Raw genomic sequence first — 20,001 nt, 5'->3', positions numbered from 1 at the left:
AAGTGCTTCCGCTATCGTTCGCCAGCATTTTTCTTTTTTTTATTCTGTCATGGTACTCCCTCGATGAAACATCATACAGGCAGGAGTACTGTTGCCACAGCTCCACGAACCTTTCCTCCATTTCATAACTCCACCTAGCATCGTCTCTCTTTCGTTTCGCCATTTTTAAAAGCTGTGTACGGAAAGCTTCTATGATCCAATTGGTCAACGTCACACGTGACGGAACCCGTTGTGGAGGACCGAAAAAAAATAAACATGCTAGTCTCTTTATCGTGATGTCGTGGAGCATCGCAGACGGCGTCGGTTGTCGTCCACTATGACACACTTATACGAGATGAAACGATCGAATCTTGCGCCTCGACGCCCGTTGTCGTTTACGAATCCCCACGACACCCTACGTCAAACGGATTGTGCCAAAATCGGGCTAAAATCGTGTAATCTGAACCAGGCATAAATTTCAGCGTTAGCATCTTGAACCTGTATGTCTGCAGAGTTCAAGCGATGCAGAACGACCTCACAGAGGTGTTGTGAGTGAGAGAGAATTTTGTGGTGCTACACTTTTTTCTCCCAAGAGGGGCTCACCTTCGAAGCCTAGAATGCGTCAGGACGCCCGAGAGGCGATGACAGACCTTGGTTCTGCCCTCACCCCAAACGGCTGAGATTGTGTGCTCCACCTGAGCCCCCAGTCCTTATGGGTGGAGAGGGGGATTGGGACACAAGCAGCCACAACAGCATTAACCGCATCGATGAACAGGCTAGACAACTACATCGGGGCGTCCAGCAGGAAGGTCTTTTCCCTTTCCTTAATCCCCAAAATGGCCAGGCCGACTTCTTTAAATATTACCCAGTTCAGAACCAGATACGGCTAAAATTAGGTCTTTATCCGGATTGGAAGAAACCGCAGATCAAGCTTCCAAATCTAGAATGGGACCCTCAAACTCAGAAGAAAGAGCAAGAGAAAGGAGAACACCCATCTCAGACTCCTCTACTAACTCCATCTTCAGGCCCATGGAACAAAACAAGCGATCTACAGGTCTGAAAACACCCTCAGACACCGACTCAGGCTGGAGGCGTTCCCATAGCATCTACACCATGATGCAGTGTCGAAGTTCCCTCTGAAGGGACATTTTCTTTCCGCTTTATGCTGTTTTTTTCTGAAGAATAATGAATATTAAATATTAAATGAAAATTAAAAACTATTATAAAGTAATGAAAATTCATGATTTTCATTTAAAAAAAAAAACGTTGGCCCCTTTTTGCCAACAATATTCTGCTATTTTCTTTATACGTTTTGATGAAAACATACATAACATTTTCAAGTGAATAAATAAAAACTGAAACTGCTTTTCAGGAGAAATAGTAAACAAATTGCTCATTCCAGAAACAATAAGAATATTTTGTCATTTAATCATTTTCATGCCTTTCCAAACAGATTTTTCTGAATGAGGGATGAAATGACTGATTATGATTATGACCATCAAGCTCCAAGGAGCACATGAATCAATATGAAAAGTGTCATAAATATTATCCACAACATGCCATGAATATATGTAACTGATTTGCGTGTCATTATTACCATTTCAACAATGACTAATCAGTTTCTTGCCATTACTCTAATGATGTAATCACTCACTAATGTTTACTATAAGGCAGAGAAAATACTAATTTTCAGTTGTCATCGACAGCGATACGAAATATTTGTACTTTTTTAATATAAGTTTGATCGTTCTACAGTGTTCTCCAACTTGAACCTTATATTACTCTATGTATCTCTTCCACACTGTTAGCTACAATTTAGCTACAACCTCAGAGTAACAAGGTTAGTAATTCAGGGAAGAAGGAGGCGGGAACAAAAGTAAAGCACACACATAAACAAAACATAAAGTAAAAGTCCAGGCCTGATCCTCTCTCCTCCTTCACTGTCGTCGCTCCTCCTTTTATGCTTCCGAAGCTCCTCCGTGAGAGATAGGAGACCGGTGCAACGCACAGGTGGTGTCATTCTCGATTGCCCTGCGCAGTGAAATCTCATTGGTTCAAGATCAAATTTCTGATGGGTTAATTGTGCGACATTTCACAACAGTTTCACAACTTGAAAATGAACCATGGACTTGTCTATGCAGCTCATCTACTGGCCCTGTCCCAAATGGCACACTTCATATGCTCTTTCAGGCTTGTGGACTTACAATGGCAGCCATGTCAGCGTGTTCGTTGAGTCCATGAGACCGTAGGGTGTCCCATTTGTCATTTTAGGTTTCAGAAGGGTGCTCGCGAGGACCGCCCCTTTGCGGTCCATATGCGCCCTCGATGCACACTTTTGCAGAGCCAGCACTGGTGAGAGCTCCACAGCAGACTTCTTCCCGACAGTCAAAGTGGCGTTACGTCCTAGGAAGTGTTTAGGTTGCCATTTGGGACAAGGCCACTCTGGTCTTCATTACAAAACTGCTGTTTATTACATTTATTAGGTGTCTGTGACTAATTTATATGTTAAACCACAACATTCTAAACTGAGCTTAATCAGAGTTATAGAACTAAACATATAGCTGATCCGTTAAACATTTGTTACTGTAAGTTTAAGCTCATATTGAGCGCTAATGGAGTCAATTAGACTCAACAGTAATTAGGCTCATGATGACCCACCAATATAACAAGACCAGCCAGAGGCAAAGGCTAGCTGATCTCCATGGCGACAGCAGGCAAAAGGAAATGACCAGCAGACTTCCTAAATCTTAATTGAGGAAGCAAGAAACAGGCAATTAAAACTTTTAAATACTGTCTCTGTAGAACTTCATGGGGGGAAAATGTAATCTTAGTGAAGTGTGATATGCTAAAATCTAACATTCACCATTTAGTGCTGGTTTACACTCTTGCGCTCCAATGACTAAAGTAGGCATAAATTCCTAAACAAATAAAGAAATGAATAATGAAATTGTGTTGTACACAATAGCACACATGGCTGCAGTTTACGTTAATTGTCTTCACAAAAGGAAGCGAGGCAGGAGAGCTTTGTGTGTTCAGAGTAGGGGGTTGTCATTCCATGTAATGACTGGAACTCCAGCTGCAGGGCTCTCATTAAGTAAATGCTAGTCACGCTGCTCTATGCTGAAATAAAAAGGGCCTTTAGAAGGCTATGATGGCGTCTAGCTGCTCACATCAGTGCTGGGAAATTTGTTAGTCCACCCCAACCTCTGTTTCTGAAGCTCAGAAACTTTTACAGTACAGCAATGTCAGGGAAGGATATATGGAAATACTTTTATCAGTGAAAACATTACTGAATTAATTGTACTTGCATTCAAACTAATGTTGGAAACAAAAAAAAAACAGTGCAGTAGAAATGAATGGTAAATGCCTCCAGAAAATACTCGCTTAGATCAGTGTGAATTTTAATACTTACATTTTAGCTAGATAACTTAAGCTACCTAATTGCCTAGGGAGATACCAAAAATAGGCCAATTTGGACTGTTTTATTCACTGTGAAAATATAATAATTGCACCTGTTTCTGAATATTCATTGATCTAAATAGTGTAGACTACTGTCAGGTTGTTGCAGGTAGCTGAAGACGAGGACACAGGAATAGCAGTATAGTTGATTTATTTACAAATTGAACTTTCTGGAACATACAGAAACAAAAGAACAAAACTCCAGGACTTCAGTGAAAACAACCATAATGGGCTGTTCGTCAACTGATTGCATGTTGTCAGAGTTTCCAGTGTTGACCGCTCCATAAAATAGCCTATAGCTCTGTAGTTTTGCTGTCCTATACTAAAAAATATGAAAAATACAATATACAAATAACATATTGTAAAGACTCTGCTTGGGTCTGATCAATGGGGAATTTGCATGTCATAATTAATAATTGATAACTAATAATTATTCATACAGATTTGGATCAGCCCAGTCTTACATGTTAATAAATCTCCCATTAAGGGAGGCTTTGTCATTTTACCTGCGTGCATACATGTGTATCCCCACAATTAATCACAAATGAATTGTAACTAATTATACAGACCACGTTTTACAAGACAGGTAAAATTAATTAGCTCAATTAATTTATAGAGTTGTGAAAACAAATTCTGTGGCCACAAGAATTAGTTTTCTTGCTCTATAAAGTTTACACATACCCGTCTGAGGTATTTCTGTAAAGCGCTCGTAACGTTATCGAAGCATATCAGTGACTTGGGTTATGAGCAACAGGCAATGAGTCAATCAAAAGGATATAATGTATTTAATGAAGCTGAACTACTTAAGCATTTACTACAATGATACATGTATTTACAAACATTAAACACAAACTAAGACGACGCGGGGCGTTTAGACAATTGGTACCCATGTAAACATGAGTTGGAGAGAGAGAGAGAAAGGGAGAAAGTTGGTGAGAGAGTTGGTGAGAGTGTTGGTGAGAGAGTTGGTGAGAGAGCGAGGGAGAGAGACAGAGCTGGTACAATTTCACCTCGACATCAACCTTTCTGAAACAACACGAAAACACCATTGTAAGGCTTCTTAGAAGCTGTAACGGGAATGATACTTGCAAAGCATATGAGTTCTGTGTGTGTCGCGGGCTCCTTGCGCGGTCTGGTCGGCCCGCATGTTGAACGAAGGTCCTGTCCTGCTTGCGCGCGTCGTGTGGAGCGCGGCCGCAGCGTTTTTGCACGGCCCGTCCCGGCGCGTGCATGGTTGGCCGCTTGCGCGTGGCGCCTTTGCTCCATGGGGGATCACGTGGCGTTCGTTGGCATTCGGCGCGAGTGTTTGAAAGGCTTAAAGTCTTTGAGGTGACGTTACCCGAGGAAATAGTTCGGCAAAGTCCATTTCCTTTCCTGGGAGACGAACTCGGGAGTAAGTTAAAGAAGAGACGAACTTTAGACGAACAAAAGAAAAGATCCATGGTGGGATCAGATCTCCATGAGGAGATCGCTAGCATCACATGTTTCTCTGAGAAGGTCAGACTGCGAGAGAGTTGGGCGGAGCCGCGCTCCTACATTTATCACCTCGGAGAAATCCATCCCCTTCCTGTTCACTGGGCCAATCGGGGAATGGATGTTGCACGCGGGAACCCTTGGTTTATTGTCCTTTGTTTGGAAGAACGTGCCCCTCGTGGTAGAGGGGTGTGTTCAAGGAGGGTGTATAGTTTAACAGTTTGAATCTTCAATGGCGGTAAAACCTATTAAAAATACACTTTACTTTATATCTCTGTGCATATTCAGATAGCCCGTTCCATGAGCATTTTAGAGGTGTCAAACACATCAAATGAAAGTCAAAGGAATTTTGAAAGTCAAAGGAATATTATATATTAAGACCCTTGATCCTCACCTGACTAAGGCTTTGTTAACTGTATCCATGATGTGGTTTATAATGGACTGTGGTACAGAAACTTGGCTTACTCTGGCTATTCTCTGCTGTCTCAGACGACGATATGTTTGTCTCGTTTTAGCCACCGTAGCTTCTTCGAAAGGGAGGGGTGAGCAGTGGGCTGAGCCATTAGTGCAACTCGCAAACGAACCGCTAGATGCTTTAAATGTTTTTTAGTGACCAAAAACACCACTGACATGAATAGGAGACAAAACACACGTCATTTTCATGAGGAATGGGTCTAAATAGGATGGGTTTTAGAGGGAATCTAAACCATGTCCCTAAATAGCATCCACAAATAAAAACTGATTGGTCTTAAATGTCAGTCAGATAGTCTCTTCCTGTATGAGTGGGCCAAAATAGAGATAGTGCCCACCTAAGCTTTCAGTTATGCTGGTTCCAAATTATTATTATTTTCATAAAAAAAAATTCCCCATAGGGATTTTAAATAGGTAATAGACCATGAACCAAGCCAACCAGCTACGAAGCGAATCACAACATAAACTTATTTTTTGAAGCAAAAAAATTATTTGAAAAACGGATAAAAAAAACAAAGGTATACCAAAATGGCTTTAGTGAGCAAATTATATAAAGGAATTGAAAATGGAGAAATTATTATTTTAAAGTTGTTGATTATATATATAGAAACAATATATTTCAGGGTTATTGCAAAATATATACAAATATTTAAGTAATTTGACAGAATGAATCGATTACATAATTTGTGGCACTTCATGAATGTACCGTTCCCTAGCAGGCTCTTTTTACGCAATTTTCTCGCCATGTCTCTCACTGGTAGAAACATCATGGGTAGGCTAATGTGTGTCTCACCATGAATGCAGTTGTTAAACACAATTATTTTTAAAAATAAGTATAAATAATGAGGGCTGATGGCTTCCGCAAAAGCATTTACCATCGATTACCAACCTCAGAACTCACAGTAGGTCTATCTCTAAAGGTTCATAAATTATCACTAAAAATCGATTTCCTTATGGAGAAAAAGAATGGAGTGTTTATTTATGAAACTGGACTGTTTTAAGCTGAGTTGTGGACCAGACCATATGCTGTTTAGTCAAAGATCTGTCAAGGTGAAACAAACCGAGTCTTAGCTCACCACAGACTTGTGTGAAGCGCTAAAATATCACAATAATGGCCATTGTTGCTGTTTCATTTAGTCGTTTGACTATTTAGAATATTACAATAAGTGAGATGTGGAACGTTTCACTTGATGTAAGTTAAATGAACAGTTATTATTGCTTCTCTGTAATAGCAATATTTTATGACCTACATTTTTAACTCAGAGCTGTTGTTAAATATGCAGGTCCATGACAAGGTAACCTCCAAAAAATTTTCTTGCAGTGCTTTCCTGTAATGAACAACATGATGTCTCGTATAGGGAGCACTAGACCGGAGGCTTTTGACCCCAAAAAAATACCAACAAAACAGCTAGCAGACACATCTGACCACCTCTGCCTTGTCAAGCACAAACAATTAAGCGAAAAGTAGAGTAGCATCTCTGATCCTTGACACAGCACAAGTCTTTGCCATCACAGAGACCTGTCAAAACATCTGCAGACTCGCTCCCCCCGCTCACGACTGTTGACATTCTGTACACTCTTTTGCTGCCTAACTAGATAAAGTTTGGCTTGGTTGGTTTGAGAAAATCCACTTCTTCAAAGCAAAGAACAACCTGACAGGCTCGTATTCATCTCTCTTTTTTCTCTTGCTTTCGTGTGTAGGGGAAAGGATGATTTTTGAACTTTATTGTGAACAAACCTGGCGTTTCATCGACACATTGACTGAAAGGTGGGATTTCAAGAGATTTGTTTGTTTGAAGATGCCAGATCGGGCTAACAGGAAGCTGAGATGTTATGAGTTTAACCCTTCTAAAAAAGAATTACACTTTAGTGTATTTCTAAAACGATTAATTGTTACAGAAATCATATAAAATTGAATAATTTAAAATCCATAAATAATATACTTATTAATTGTGTCAACTGATAGTAATGTTATAACAATGTTTAATTTATAGTTAAATCAATAAAAATGTATTGTAGTTTAAATTTATACTAAATGATAGTTGTCAAACACTTAAGAGTGTTTTTGGCCTATGACTTAAGTACATGTTTATATGTAATATCATAATTACTTATATTGTCTAATTCTGATTAAAGTGTACCGTCAAATGTACTCACAAGCATTTATTGTAAACTCAAATATACTTTGATGTATTTTCTATTGAAACGTGTATGTCATTAAATATAGTTGTAATTACACATTTGTAATGATTATGTTTGTAATTTATTGCATGTAAAATATGGTATCTTTAAATGCAATATCAGATAAAAAAATATATTATCTTTAAATGCAATATCAGATACACAGTTAAAATTATAATCAAGTAGGCTACTTGAATGTGTTAGGTAACAAATCAAAATAAGTGTATTACTTTAAGGCAAGACAAAAGATTATTAAAACATAATTATTTAAATTGTACTTTAAAGTAAAACTTTTAAAGCTACATTTTTGTATTTTTCCCCCCGCTAGGGGTCGCTAACCCTCTTACAATAACAAAGGTGTAGGTTGATGATGCAGTGAATAAGCGGAATTATGGAACTTGTCGTCATGCTGATTGATCTAATAATGTTTATGGATGAGTGAATACATTGATGTTTTTAACATGACTGTGGTATGAAGCGGCGCGAGTGCTACTGAGAGACAGATATCAGCGCCACACACGAGTCCCGCGGATATTAAAGAAATGAGGACATATTTCATTCCACCGACTAACCCGCGAGTCCAGAATTACTCACACAGGTCAGTTTATTAGACGAATGAAACTTCTGAGGTAACGCAGCGCTGCTTCACTTGGTCTACACTGTCACACTAAACTGCATTTGAGTGTGTTGAAAGTATAATGTTATTCTATGTATTAGTTTGTCTGTAGATCAACATTAGAAAAACATACTGATCATTTTCTAACATTTCATCATGTTGAACTATACAACATTGATTAGTTTTATGTACATTTGCTCACCTGTCTAATAAAGTACATGCAAGAGCGGCGTCTCTGTCAAGTCGAGTTTGTAGATTTGACCATATAGAGACCCTTATAGGGGATGTTGACCCCCTATCCTCCTATGAAGTCATTATCTGAAAAATCAATATTTTTTTGTCATGAATTTTTGATTTAAATAGCATTCACATAGAAAATTCAGATAGCAAATTAAAGATGTATATTTATAGCATAAAGCAAAAACATGTTTTTACCAGACTCCATAGACCAAAATGTATAAGCAACTTGCATGTTACTCTTTTTGCAACAGTAGACGTAACATTCCTGTAATCTGAGCAGATTAAAGAAGCTCATCCTGCAAGATCCTATATAGTTTTATTCAGTGAAGTGATGTGAAATCTGCCAATATGTGCGTTGCTTTTAAAACTGAAGGCTAGAACCTTTATTGATTAGGGCTTTGTGCTGCGCAGCATGAAAACTCTCTGAAAACTCTCTGAAATATCAAAGCTCAAAGCTTTAAGATTAGCAATTCCTTTATTTTAGCAATAAGGAACAATAATGCTTGAGTCATGTACATTTTTGTATGTTCATAGAATTTTAATTTGCATACCAAGGGATCTGACAAGACAATAGTTAAACTAGTGTTTAGGAGTGGCTGAAATAAAGTTGCATGTATTAATGCATGACAAATCACAGATATGTGTAGTTAGGCACTGCTAACTGTCAAGACACATTTATTTATAAAGCGCTTTTTACAATACAGATTGTTTCAAAGCAGCTTTACAGAGATAACAGGAAAATAATGCAACAAAGTTTGTTTCCAGAAGAAAATAGCGTCACAGTCCAGCTTAAGTAACAGGGATGTTTCATTTTTGTTGTAAAAAAGTTCATTTATATATATATATATATAGCCACTCTGGAGAAAACCGTGATGTCATCGTCCTGGACTGCGTTTCCCAAAAGCATCGTAAGCCTAAGTTGATCGTAGAGACCATTGGTGGCAATTGTTCTACGATCAACTTAAGCTTACGATGCTTTTGGGAAACCCAACCCAGCTCAGTTCAGTTCTCATATAATGGTGTCAATGCAGGCAGATCAATAATATTGTTGAAAATTAAATTAATTGTTAAATTTCATGTATAAAATAAAGTGTCAACAATCTTTTGCAATGTTGACCTTTATACAACAGTTTGATTAAAATCTTTAACCCAACAATTCTGTCCTGCATGTGGTCATGACTCACGCAGTTATGTTTCTACTTTCAATTCAATTCACATTTATTGTATATTTAATGTATAGTGCTTTTCACAATACATATTGTTTCAAAGCAGCTTTACAGAAAATGCATGTCTACATTACAATTTAGAGTGATCTATTATCAGGGGTGACTGTGTCCAAGTTATGTATTTCAGAATACAAGTCACACAGTAAGCTAATAATGTATAAATTAAAAAATATATATTAATTTGAGGCAGAAACAATGAGCTCATTGAATGTTTCGTATACCATTTGTAACATAAGTAGTTTTGGGTGATTCTTTAATAAGGGGAACTTTTGACAGATTTGATAATGACAATTAATAAAGCCACTGTTTGATCATGATGAGATAATTTCTATCTAAAATGACATTTTTGACATTTCAAACTGTCACTCTGCTGTTTGGCTATCATGTCCATCAATAAAATGTCTATTTTTATTTATGTACTTATGGAGGAAATTGATTTGTTTGGGTAACACTACAACGAGGTTCCCTTTATTACCATTAGTTAACTACATTAGTTAACATAGACCTAACAATATAAATTATTCTAAAGCATTTATCAATCTTAGTTAATGTTAATAAATCTTAATAAAAAAGTCACTAATATATTATTAAAATTGAACATGTTGTATCCAGTGGCGTAGCATGGGAGTTTGCAGTTCATTGCAGTTCTTTCCAGCAGCCCATTCCACCCTCAAGCTCTTATATTTACGCACTAATCCAAAATGCACGTTGGTTCACAGCTCAAAGGGTCTGATCTCCATCCGACACAGCTTGGCGTCAGTAGAAGTGTTAGTGAGTGCAGGACTGGCACCGCTCTTGGCCGTGGGGGTTGCACGCTGGACAGCGCAGCTCTCTGATTGACTCATTGAAGCGGTTGGCCAGCATGGACAGTTTGCTTCCATGACAGAGGGAGCACGGCGCACAACCTGAACCTCCACACTGTCCACATGAGCCTGATTCCTGCTGCACAAACAAAACAAGTAAACGAACTGCAAACAAGCAAGCAAAATGATAAAGCCAAGTGCACACTAGCTTGCAGCTTGTTGCTCTTTCATGTTTTAAAGGTATAGTTCACCACAAATATGTATATTTTGTGCATCATTTTCTAATGCATGTAATTCCTTCTTCTGCAAAAAAAAAAAAAAAAAACACAAAAGAAAATGTTTTGAGTAACCCCAGGGCCCAAACAATAGCATTTTCATTGAGGCCTTTTTCAAAATACCTTCTTTTGTGAAAGTCACACAGGTTTGGAAAGGATTGTTCATTTTGTGTGAACTATGAAGCCTTTTGAAAAAGCCTTGTGCTTAATTGTACTGAATGTGCACTTTTAGTTTAAAGCATTTGCAAATATAAGAAATAAAAGACAATTAGGTTCCACTTTATTTTGATAGTCCACTTTGGATATACTAACTATAAGTGTCAATTAACTCCCATTAGAGTATTAGTAGGCTGTAGTAGACTTTCAGTAGACTGTTAGGTTAGGGTTAGGAGAATAAGTTGACTTTTAGTTGGCCAAGTTACTTATAGTCAGTAAAATATCTGTTGGGGAAACATCAAAATAAAGTGTTAGCAGATATTAAGCAGACAGTCTACTAATCCTCTAATGAGAGTTAGTTGACATGTAGCTGCAAAGTTACTTATAGTTAGTAGAATGTCTAAAGTGGACTATCGAAATAAAGTGTTACCGACAATTAAAGTGCACTTAAAGATATTAAACTTTTATTTGTATGTTCCTTGACACACTTAAAGGCACAGTATGTAAGTTTCGCCACTAGAGGTCACTTTTTCAAAACAATAACAAAGGTGTGATGTGATGATGTCGTGAATGACATGTTGCTGTTTTTATTATACTTATATGCCGCAGTCGGCCATGCCGTTCCTTTCGCTTTGTTGTTTATGCATATATTATAATTAAAGTTAGTTGTAAACTCGCATTTTATTTTTTTTATAATGAAATACCCACAAGTGCTGAATTACTACTGATACAAGTCACTTTTATCTGACAAATTAAAATTGTGGGGTAAAGCACCACTGTTTTATTAAAATCACACTAAGGGGCTGTTTACATGACACCGTTTTCAACTAAAAACGTAAATCTTTTTATGCGTTTTGGCCATTCGTTTACTCGACAACAGTGTTTTGGGTGGCTGAAAACTCAAACTGAAAACTGTGCACAGTTTCACACAAAAAGTACACATTGTAATTATATCATATTAATGGTTTTACAGATGAAAAACTTATTTTGATGTGTCTTAGTATTATAATACATTTTGATAGAAAGAACAGAAAAATTGAGTAGACTGAAAGATTTATGGAAGCGAAATGTAAGGATTTATGCCATGGTTCATTAATTTCAATGGTGTTTCAGAAAAAGAGTCATCATTAATGATGAATTGTGTTTCAGCAGCAGAAAACATTCTGCAAATGTCTTAATCATTGCTCTATGAATGTGAATGTTATGAGTTATAAAAGTACAATGCCAACTACAAAAATATACTGCAGCCACTGTTGCAAACTACTGATCAATGAAACAACGGTCTGGTCAGACAATGGTCTACGCCATATGCTTTTAACACTTTGTTCAGACTCTATGGGACAATCAAAATAGCTACTATATAATAACATGTTGCCATCACATGGGATGTTTTGTCCCCAAGTTGAAATAAAGTAATGGAATACCTCTACTCAATGTGTCGAATGATTTGAGATATCATTCATGTCCGTATCAGGTAAAGCGCATTGAGTCAAGAGTATTTACAGTCTACTAAACTTCAGACAGTGGATACCTTTTGTTCAGTCATTACATCTGGTTCCTCTGCATGGGAACGTGCTGTTCTATGTCTCCCTTTGCTCCTGGACTCCCGTCCAGGTGAACTCTCTTTTCGGTCCTGACTGCGGTGAGGACTCCTTCCAGACTCTCCCTTTCTCTGAGGAGCTCGGATAATCTTCAGGTTGCTGGTGTAGATAATAATCTTTCCAAAATCTAATACGGGTGCCTGTAAAAACAAACGCAGAATCACTAAGCAGAGGATTTGAAAAAGTACCATGATACTACAATAATTTCTTTGAATATGTACCATCGTACTACCATCATAGTCTTTGAAATGACTTGAAGTACCATAGTAATTAACAGTAAATAACATGGTACTTATACACTCACCTAAAGGATTATTAAGAACACCATACTAATACTGCGTTTGACCCCCTTTCGCCTTCAGAACTGCCTTAATTCTACGTGGCATTGATTCAACAAGGTGCTGAAAGCATTCTTTAGAAATGTTGGCCCATATTGATAGGATAGCATCTTGCAGTTGAAAGAAAGTGAAAGTGAAGTGACACGTGATGGCCAAGTATGGTAACCCATACTTGGAATTTGACCTCTGCATTTAACCCATCCAAGTAAGTGCACACACATTAGGAGCAGAGTAGTGAGTAGTGAACACACACACACTGCAAACGTGGATACACACACCCGGAGCAGCGGGCAGCCTTGAGTGGCGCCCGGGGAGCGATTGGGGGTTAGGTGCCTTGCTCAAGGACACCTCAGTCATATTCCTGCCGGTACTGGAATCGAACCAGCAACCTTTGGGTCACCAGTCCAACTCTGTTACCATTAGGCCATGACTGCCCCTGAGTTGATAGAGATTTGTGGGATGCACATCCAGGGCACGGAGCTCCCGTTCCACCACATCCCAAAGATGCTCTATTGGGTTGAGATCTGGTGACTGTGGGGGCCATTTTAGTACAGTGAACTCATTGTCATGTTCAAGAAACCAATTTGAAATGATTCGAGCTTTGTGACATGGTGCATTATCCTGCTGGAAGTAGCCATCAGAGGATGGGTACATGGTGGCCATAAAGGGATGGACATGGTCAGAAACAATGCTCAGGTAGGCCGTGGCATTTAAACGATGCCCAATTGGCACTAAGGGGCCTAAAGTGTGCCAAGAAAACATCCCCCACACCATTACACCACCACCACCAGCCTGCACAGTGGTAACAAGGCATGATGGATCCATGTTGTCAATCTGTTCTCATTCTGCCATATTCTGACTCTACCATCTGAATGTCTCAACAGAAATTGAGACTCATCAGACCAGGCAACATTTTTCCAGTCTTCAACTGTCCAATTTTGGTGAGCTCTTGCAAATTGTAGCCTCTTTTTCCTATTTGTAGTGGAGATGAGTGGTACCCGGTGGGGTCTTCTGCTGTTGTAGCCCTGCATACCTCGGTTGTAACGAGTGGTTATTTCAGTCAAAGTTGCTCTTCTATCAGCTTGAATCAGTCGGCCCATTCTCCTCTGACCTCTAGCATCAACAAGGCATTTTCGCCCACAGGACTGCCGCATACTGGATGTTTTTCCCTTTTCACACCATTCTTTGTAAACCCTATAAATGGTTATGCGTGAAAATCCCAGTAACTGAGCAGATTTAGCACCACCATCTGGTCAAAATGAAATAGAAAAAAAAAACTATTTTAATAAAACTGGTCTTTGTGTCATATAGAAAACAATGACACCACTGATGCCATATTTGGTCAAACTTGCTGTCCGCCATGTTGAATTTTTTCACTCCTCCTAGACCGTTGGTCCTATTTTCAGATCATATTCAGAACATGCCTGCAAAAATTTATTAAAAGCTTTTTCATTGACCAAAACCGTTCTCTAATAACGCATCAACAAATTTGATGGCGTGGTGGGGGCTGTAACTCTGCAATGCTTTGGCATATTGACACCTATTGGTCTAAGTAATAAGCAAGTTAATCATACAGTGAATGGATTTGTGATTTTTCAGCCATTTTGACTAAAATCTAAACGTGTCTTTAATTACTTATTGTTGCAGTTTTTCTGAAGCTCCCAGCCATGCTTGCATGTCTCATTGTTCCTTTTTGTGCTTGGCCCTGTTAATTGCTGCTTGCAGCTATATTTTACTCTGGATCTATTTGACTTTAATAGACTTTTTAAAGTCAAGTCAAGAGAAAAAGGAAACCACTGGGAGAGAGATGGGGAATAGGATTAGGACATGACGCAGGCCAGACTGAAACCTGCATCCCCATGAGCCAAATGCCCTTTATGCGTCATGAGCATGTGCACTACCCACTGTACCATGGCTGGTTTTTAAAATTGTGTGCCATTGATCAAATTGACTAGATTAAATGTTGGGGATCAGGGATCTTGTGATGAAAAATATGATAAAGATTCTGTCAGTTTTTTTTTTTTTTTTTTGACATGTTGTTGATATGCAAGGGAAGATCTTTGGCAGTTTAGTCTTTCAACAGCATGTCACAGGTGACAATTTAATGAAAATAAGCTTTATAGAACTATGGGGGAAAAAAGCAAACAAGCTTTCAATCTTACTTAAGGATCCACATTGTTTAGGTTTGTTCAGTCTATATATTTGAATGATGTTCTTTTCTTTTTCAGATTTGAGGCAGAGAAACAAAAGCGATCTCATGGAAAGCTGAGAATGTCCGTGTGGAGGGGATGTAATTGCATGCCTATGTTTAGGAGCTGTGTTGGAGTCTGGGTCTATTATTGGATCTGGGAACTATGAATTAGTAACAGTGTGGCATAAAAACTGAGTGGCAGGAAATGTTTTACAGCATTCATTTTTCAGTGCCAGATCAAACTAGCTAAACATAATGAGGAGGACAATAAGGAACCCTTACAAAACACACATTGTGTTTCGCCTACAACAATTGACCTTTTGCTAAACTTAGTTGGCCAGCTTAGTTACTGTTGCAAGATTTAAATAATGTCCCATAGGAATGAAATTATTATTACTGTAAACAGGGCAATTTTCATCCTTATGTGATCATAAAGTGGTAAAAATATAATTAATAGATAATATTCTTGGGCTGGAATGGCATTGCAAGGAAAGCATTTATCAATTTTAAAGAAACTGTTAAATTACGCAGTAATATGGTTAAAAGCAGCAGAGACTGAAAATCAGAATCAAGGCAAACACTTACCGTGGTGAATTATAAAGGCCTAATTTGAAAGCAATGATAACATTAGTGAACAGAACAATCCCTCATATTCTTTCAACACATTTCATTAGGGTACTCTTAAAGGTGCAGTATGTAATTTTTTTTGACTGTACTAAAGTATAAAATACATAATATCCATTACCTGTTGTTCATTCTATTATAGTGTATATGTATTATATGTATTATAGCACACCTATACCAGTTTTTCCTTTTTTTGTTTATTTATATTTGTATATTTATCTTATTCACATATCTTTTTTTTACTATTTTACTGTTGTTGTCTCTGTTTACTGGACGCTTCTTCTGTCACCAAAACTTAGCAATAAATCTATTTCTGATTCTGATAGTGTGTGCCGGGATTGAGGAAACATGCTAACTGCTAAGTTCAAATACTTGTTTCTCCTAAAAACAATACTACAGCCAGTTATTCTACTTAGAAATTCGCGTTCCATGTCAGAATGTCTGTTTTTGTTTTGGTCTGTGATCCCGTCCACTGATTGGGCAAATTTACCCAATTGTATTTCAACACCCCGGTGGCGGAAAATAGCGTATTCCATCCATAAAAGCCAGCAAACAAACTAGGTCAGAGATCGCAGATGCTACAAGACCTAAAAAAACAAAAAAATTGCTAACATATACATTAGTTGATCAACTTACAATGTAAGCCTCGTCTCTTTCCAATGTCAATTTTTTCTCAATTTTTCTCAATTTTTTCTTTCCAATTTTTATTTTTTTTCAATCTCTTTTTCCTGTTATGTGTCCTCTATTTGAGAGTTTGAGGAGGATGGGGCGGCAGAAACATCTCTCTCCAATATTATGAATCTGGACTACAGAAACCATTTCAACTGCTGTCTGTCAATATTACATACTGCACCTTTAACTGGTCACACTAAAGTGAATCAATATGAATAAACATTAGTTATGAACATCAACTAACCATAGAGAAATTGTATGTTTTTCTTACCGACGTTCTAAATGTTAATTTGGGAATTAAGGTGACACAGCCTTAATCCACACACATTATGCAGGTTTTTTTTGGGGGGGGGCTGGATTTCTGTAAATTTTTGTTTAGAACTATCCAAACAGCCAGATCCCAGACAGACAGCAACAGTAATAACTGATTGGACACTGAGGTTTTTGAGGTTCTGGTTGGTTTATCCAACCTATTTTCCAACGTGGAAGTAAGCTATTTGTGTGAATGTGTGAGACTTCTGATTAATTTGACACTAAAAGGGAAATAACGAGAAGAATAACAAACTGAAGTAAATGGTCAAACTATTTGCGCAACAAACCAGTGTGTTTCAAGCAATATATTGTATAATATACAAGCTGTGAAGACATTTTTACTATCAAAGTTAATGCTATTTTAATACTACAAGATTATGGCAAACTAAGTAAGGTTTTCTTTTCAATAATTGAATTATTTTTATGTTTTTTTTCTTTATTATGACATCAGGACAGTATCTTGCTGGAATTTATTTACTTCAAAATAGCTAAGTGAAATTGAATACAGGAATTAAAAAAATATATATTTTTAAGCTTATGCTACTTACAGTGCAATTACACAAATAATACTGAGTAATATTAATTAATTACATTCACTTAGGGTTATTTTGGTTAGGGTTTGGTTTATGGTCTTTTTTTAGTGCTGGGTGTTCTTACTTTATTATCCTGTGGAAGATCTCCACAGGCCAGGGAATTGTATCCCTTCACTCCTCGATAGACGTTTATCCTCTGGGCAATCAGGCCTGTCGGAGGGAAGAAACTCTGGTCCTGCATGTCTTCTAAGCCACACAGATGTCCCATCTCCATCTTGGTGTGCATGAAGCTGTGAGGGTACTGCTCCTCTGGGCTATCCAGCTCCTGTCCATCTTCATACACATGCTTCAGGACCCGGCCGCTGTACGACGAGGCCAGCTTGAACCTCACCTTTTTGGGCTTGCCCTCGATCAAGGTGCCTGGTTGCTCGTGGAGCTCCTCCATAGTCTCTCTCATGTGAAATTCCCAATGGTCTTGTAAAGAACAGGAGGAAGAACTGTGGAAGATAAGTATTGAGGAAAGGCTGGGGCAGTCCAGCTGCTTTCCATAGTCCTGATGAATTATTCAGCAGGGGATCTTGTGCACAACAGGAGAGCTGGAAATTGAGACCTAATGGTTTCATCAAATAATGATGGTTGAAGGAGAGAAGCAGGTGTGTCTCTAATTTGCTTATGCATCACCTGTAATGAACGTCGATATGCATTTCATCTGAAAACTCTACTATTACAAATGTTGTGTGTAATAACTTTGTGGGTTCACTTTGAAATTTTTCCGTCAGTATAAAGATTTACACCTACAGTAAATCAATGAAAAGTAGTAAAAATAGGCCATATAAGATCACCTACACTCATATGAAGTTATATCAATAACCTAATTAAAGCTTTTTTTTAAAATGCCATTAGTTGGGGGTTGGGGGCAGACATACACAGACATAACAGAAATCATACAAAAAATGATGTACTGCACCCTGCACTGTTTTCAAAGTTTTCAACTTTGGTTATGTTAATTACATTTTTTTTGTATTTAGAATTAATTTACTTGTTCAGTTTTGCTACTGTCATCCTAAATGAGATGTAGATTTGGTAACACTTTAGTAGTTTAGGGTCCAATTCTCACTATTAACTAGTTGCTTATTAGCTTGCATATTACTATATTTGATGTTTATTAGTACTTATGACCATATTCTACATCCCTTCATCCTACCCAATACCTAAATGTAACAACCCTTACTATTAATAAGCAGTAATTGGGAGTTTACTGAGGCAAAAAAAAAATCATAGTTAATAGTTAGTTAATAGTGAGAATTGGACCTTAAACTAAAATGTGAACACTACATTTTCTAAAAAGTTGCTTGACTGTAGTTTAACTACTTCAAATTAGTGAATTAGCTTGTTTTTTATGATAAATATTTTTTAAACAATAATAACATTGCACCACCTAATGTGTAATAAATTAAAAGTGCCTACAATGGCAATGGTAACTGAAAACTTTTTTCTCTTTTTTGTATTGCTTAATGCTGAATCATTCCAAAATGACTGCCAAAATGTAATTTAGTTTACAAAATCTCAACAGTTTACAATGCTTATTTGGTGCTTAATTATTATCAATTTTTCTTAAATATTATTATTAACTATTATTATTCTTAACACTATTCGTGTTAGTGGCCCCTAAGTTAATAACGAATGATCTTTGCAATGGAAATGAATCAATCAACACTAACTTTAGCTGGACAATAACTTTATTCTAGAGCTGCTGTAAAGCCAAACAATCTCTGTTAGGCTACTTTAAGTAAGCAATAAGGTACGAGAGGCTGTGCTGTATCGTGAATAAGTAACGGCTGGAGGGCGTTGTTAGGCACGACGCGAAGCGGAGTGCCTGCAACCCCTTCAGCCGTTACTTATTCACGATACAGCACTTGCCTCGAGTACCTTATTGCTTTTATAAAACGGTTGCCACACAATAAAAATATTAAAGCCGAAAAATATGTATCTATGCAACTTTCATGAAGTAAAATCACTAAAAGCCTGCCTTCCGCTGGAAAAAATAGTCCCGGAACGTGAACAGCAACAGAAGTTACATATATTATTTCGCCAATAGATGGCGGCAAAGACTGTCTTTATGAGTGAGTGAGTGAGTGAGTCTGTAGAGAAGGCTTTTGAAAGGACTCGAACTTGTGATCACGGAGAAGACAGACGCAACTGACAGATGACTAACGTTATGCACGGAAAACCCCATGACTGTTAAAAGGACAAAATATGCAGCGGACATTCAAACGCATTTTTTTATTATGAATATAGGACTGACCTGAAGGAAAATGCTACGTCTACTGTAAATGCAGGTACACTCGCTTACTCGATCTCTCACAATGCTCTGCTCTAGCTTTAAATGAACAATATCAATGAGATGAAACATCTGTTTAAGTTGCTAAGAGTGGTTGCTAGGGGTGTTGTGTAGTGATACATAGAACCGTTGGGTGAAGCGGTCATAGCCGTGTTTTATCGTGAATAAAGCACAGCTATTGACCAATCAGAATCAAGGATTGGAACTAACCGTTTTATAATTTCCTATTATCACTGTAAAGCTGCTTTGAAACAATCTATATTGTTAAATGTATATAAATGAAGGTGACGACTTTGTCATGTTTCAATGTGTTTAAGTTCTGTTTTGTGATCTGGTTTTCCCCCCTGTCTTTGTGATTTTGGTTTAGTCCTGTTAGTTTTTCCCGCTCCTCGTTTGTGTTCAGTTTCTTCACCTGAGTTCTGTTAATTATCCTATTAGTCCCTGTTCATTTAAGCCTTGTGTTTTCCCTCAGTGTTTGTTGGTCGTCGTCAATGTATGGTTGTGTTTACC

The 20,001-nt window shown here is 37.7% G+C and overlaps 1 protein-coding gene across 1 annotated transcript; it reads right to left on the bottom strand.

Moving 5' to 3' along the window:
* Window positions 1-10,063: 10,063 nt before the first annotated feature.
* Window positions 10,064-17,698, bottom strand: LOC130073595 (glutaredoxin domain-containing cysteine-rich protein 2). Its single transcript, XM_056239105.1, has 3 exons — window positions 17,275-17,698; window positions 12,411-12,620; window positions 10,064-10,587 (listed from the first exon to the last, which is right to left on the bottom strand). Exons 1-3 carry the CDS (start codon window positions 17,605-17,607, stop codon window positions 10,414-10,416), a joined length of 717 nt encoding a protein of 238 aa, XP_056095080.1. The 5' UTR covers window positions 17,608-17,698; the 3' UTR covers window positions 10,064-10,413.
* Window positions 17,699-20,001: the final 2,303 nt, after the last annotated feature.

Source organism: Rhinichthys klamathensis, unplaced genomic scaffold (assembly GCF_029890125.1).
Source record: "Rhinichthys klamathensis goyatoka isolate OS25496 unplaced genomic scaffold, OSU_Roscu_1.1 h1tg000554l_1, whole genome shotgun sequence".
NCBI lineage: Eukaryota > Metazoa > Chordata > Actinopteri > Cypriniformes > Leuciscidae > Rhinichthys > Rhinichthys klamathensis.
Note: the sequence above shows the minus strand (reverse complement) of the source record. Positions and strands in the feature narration are given on the sequence as shown.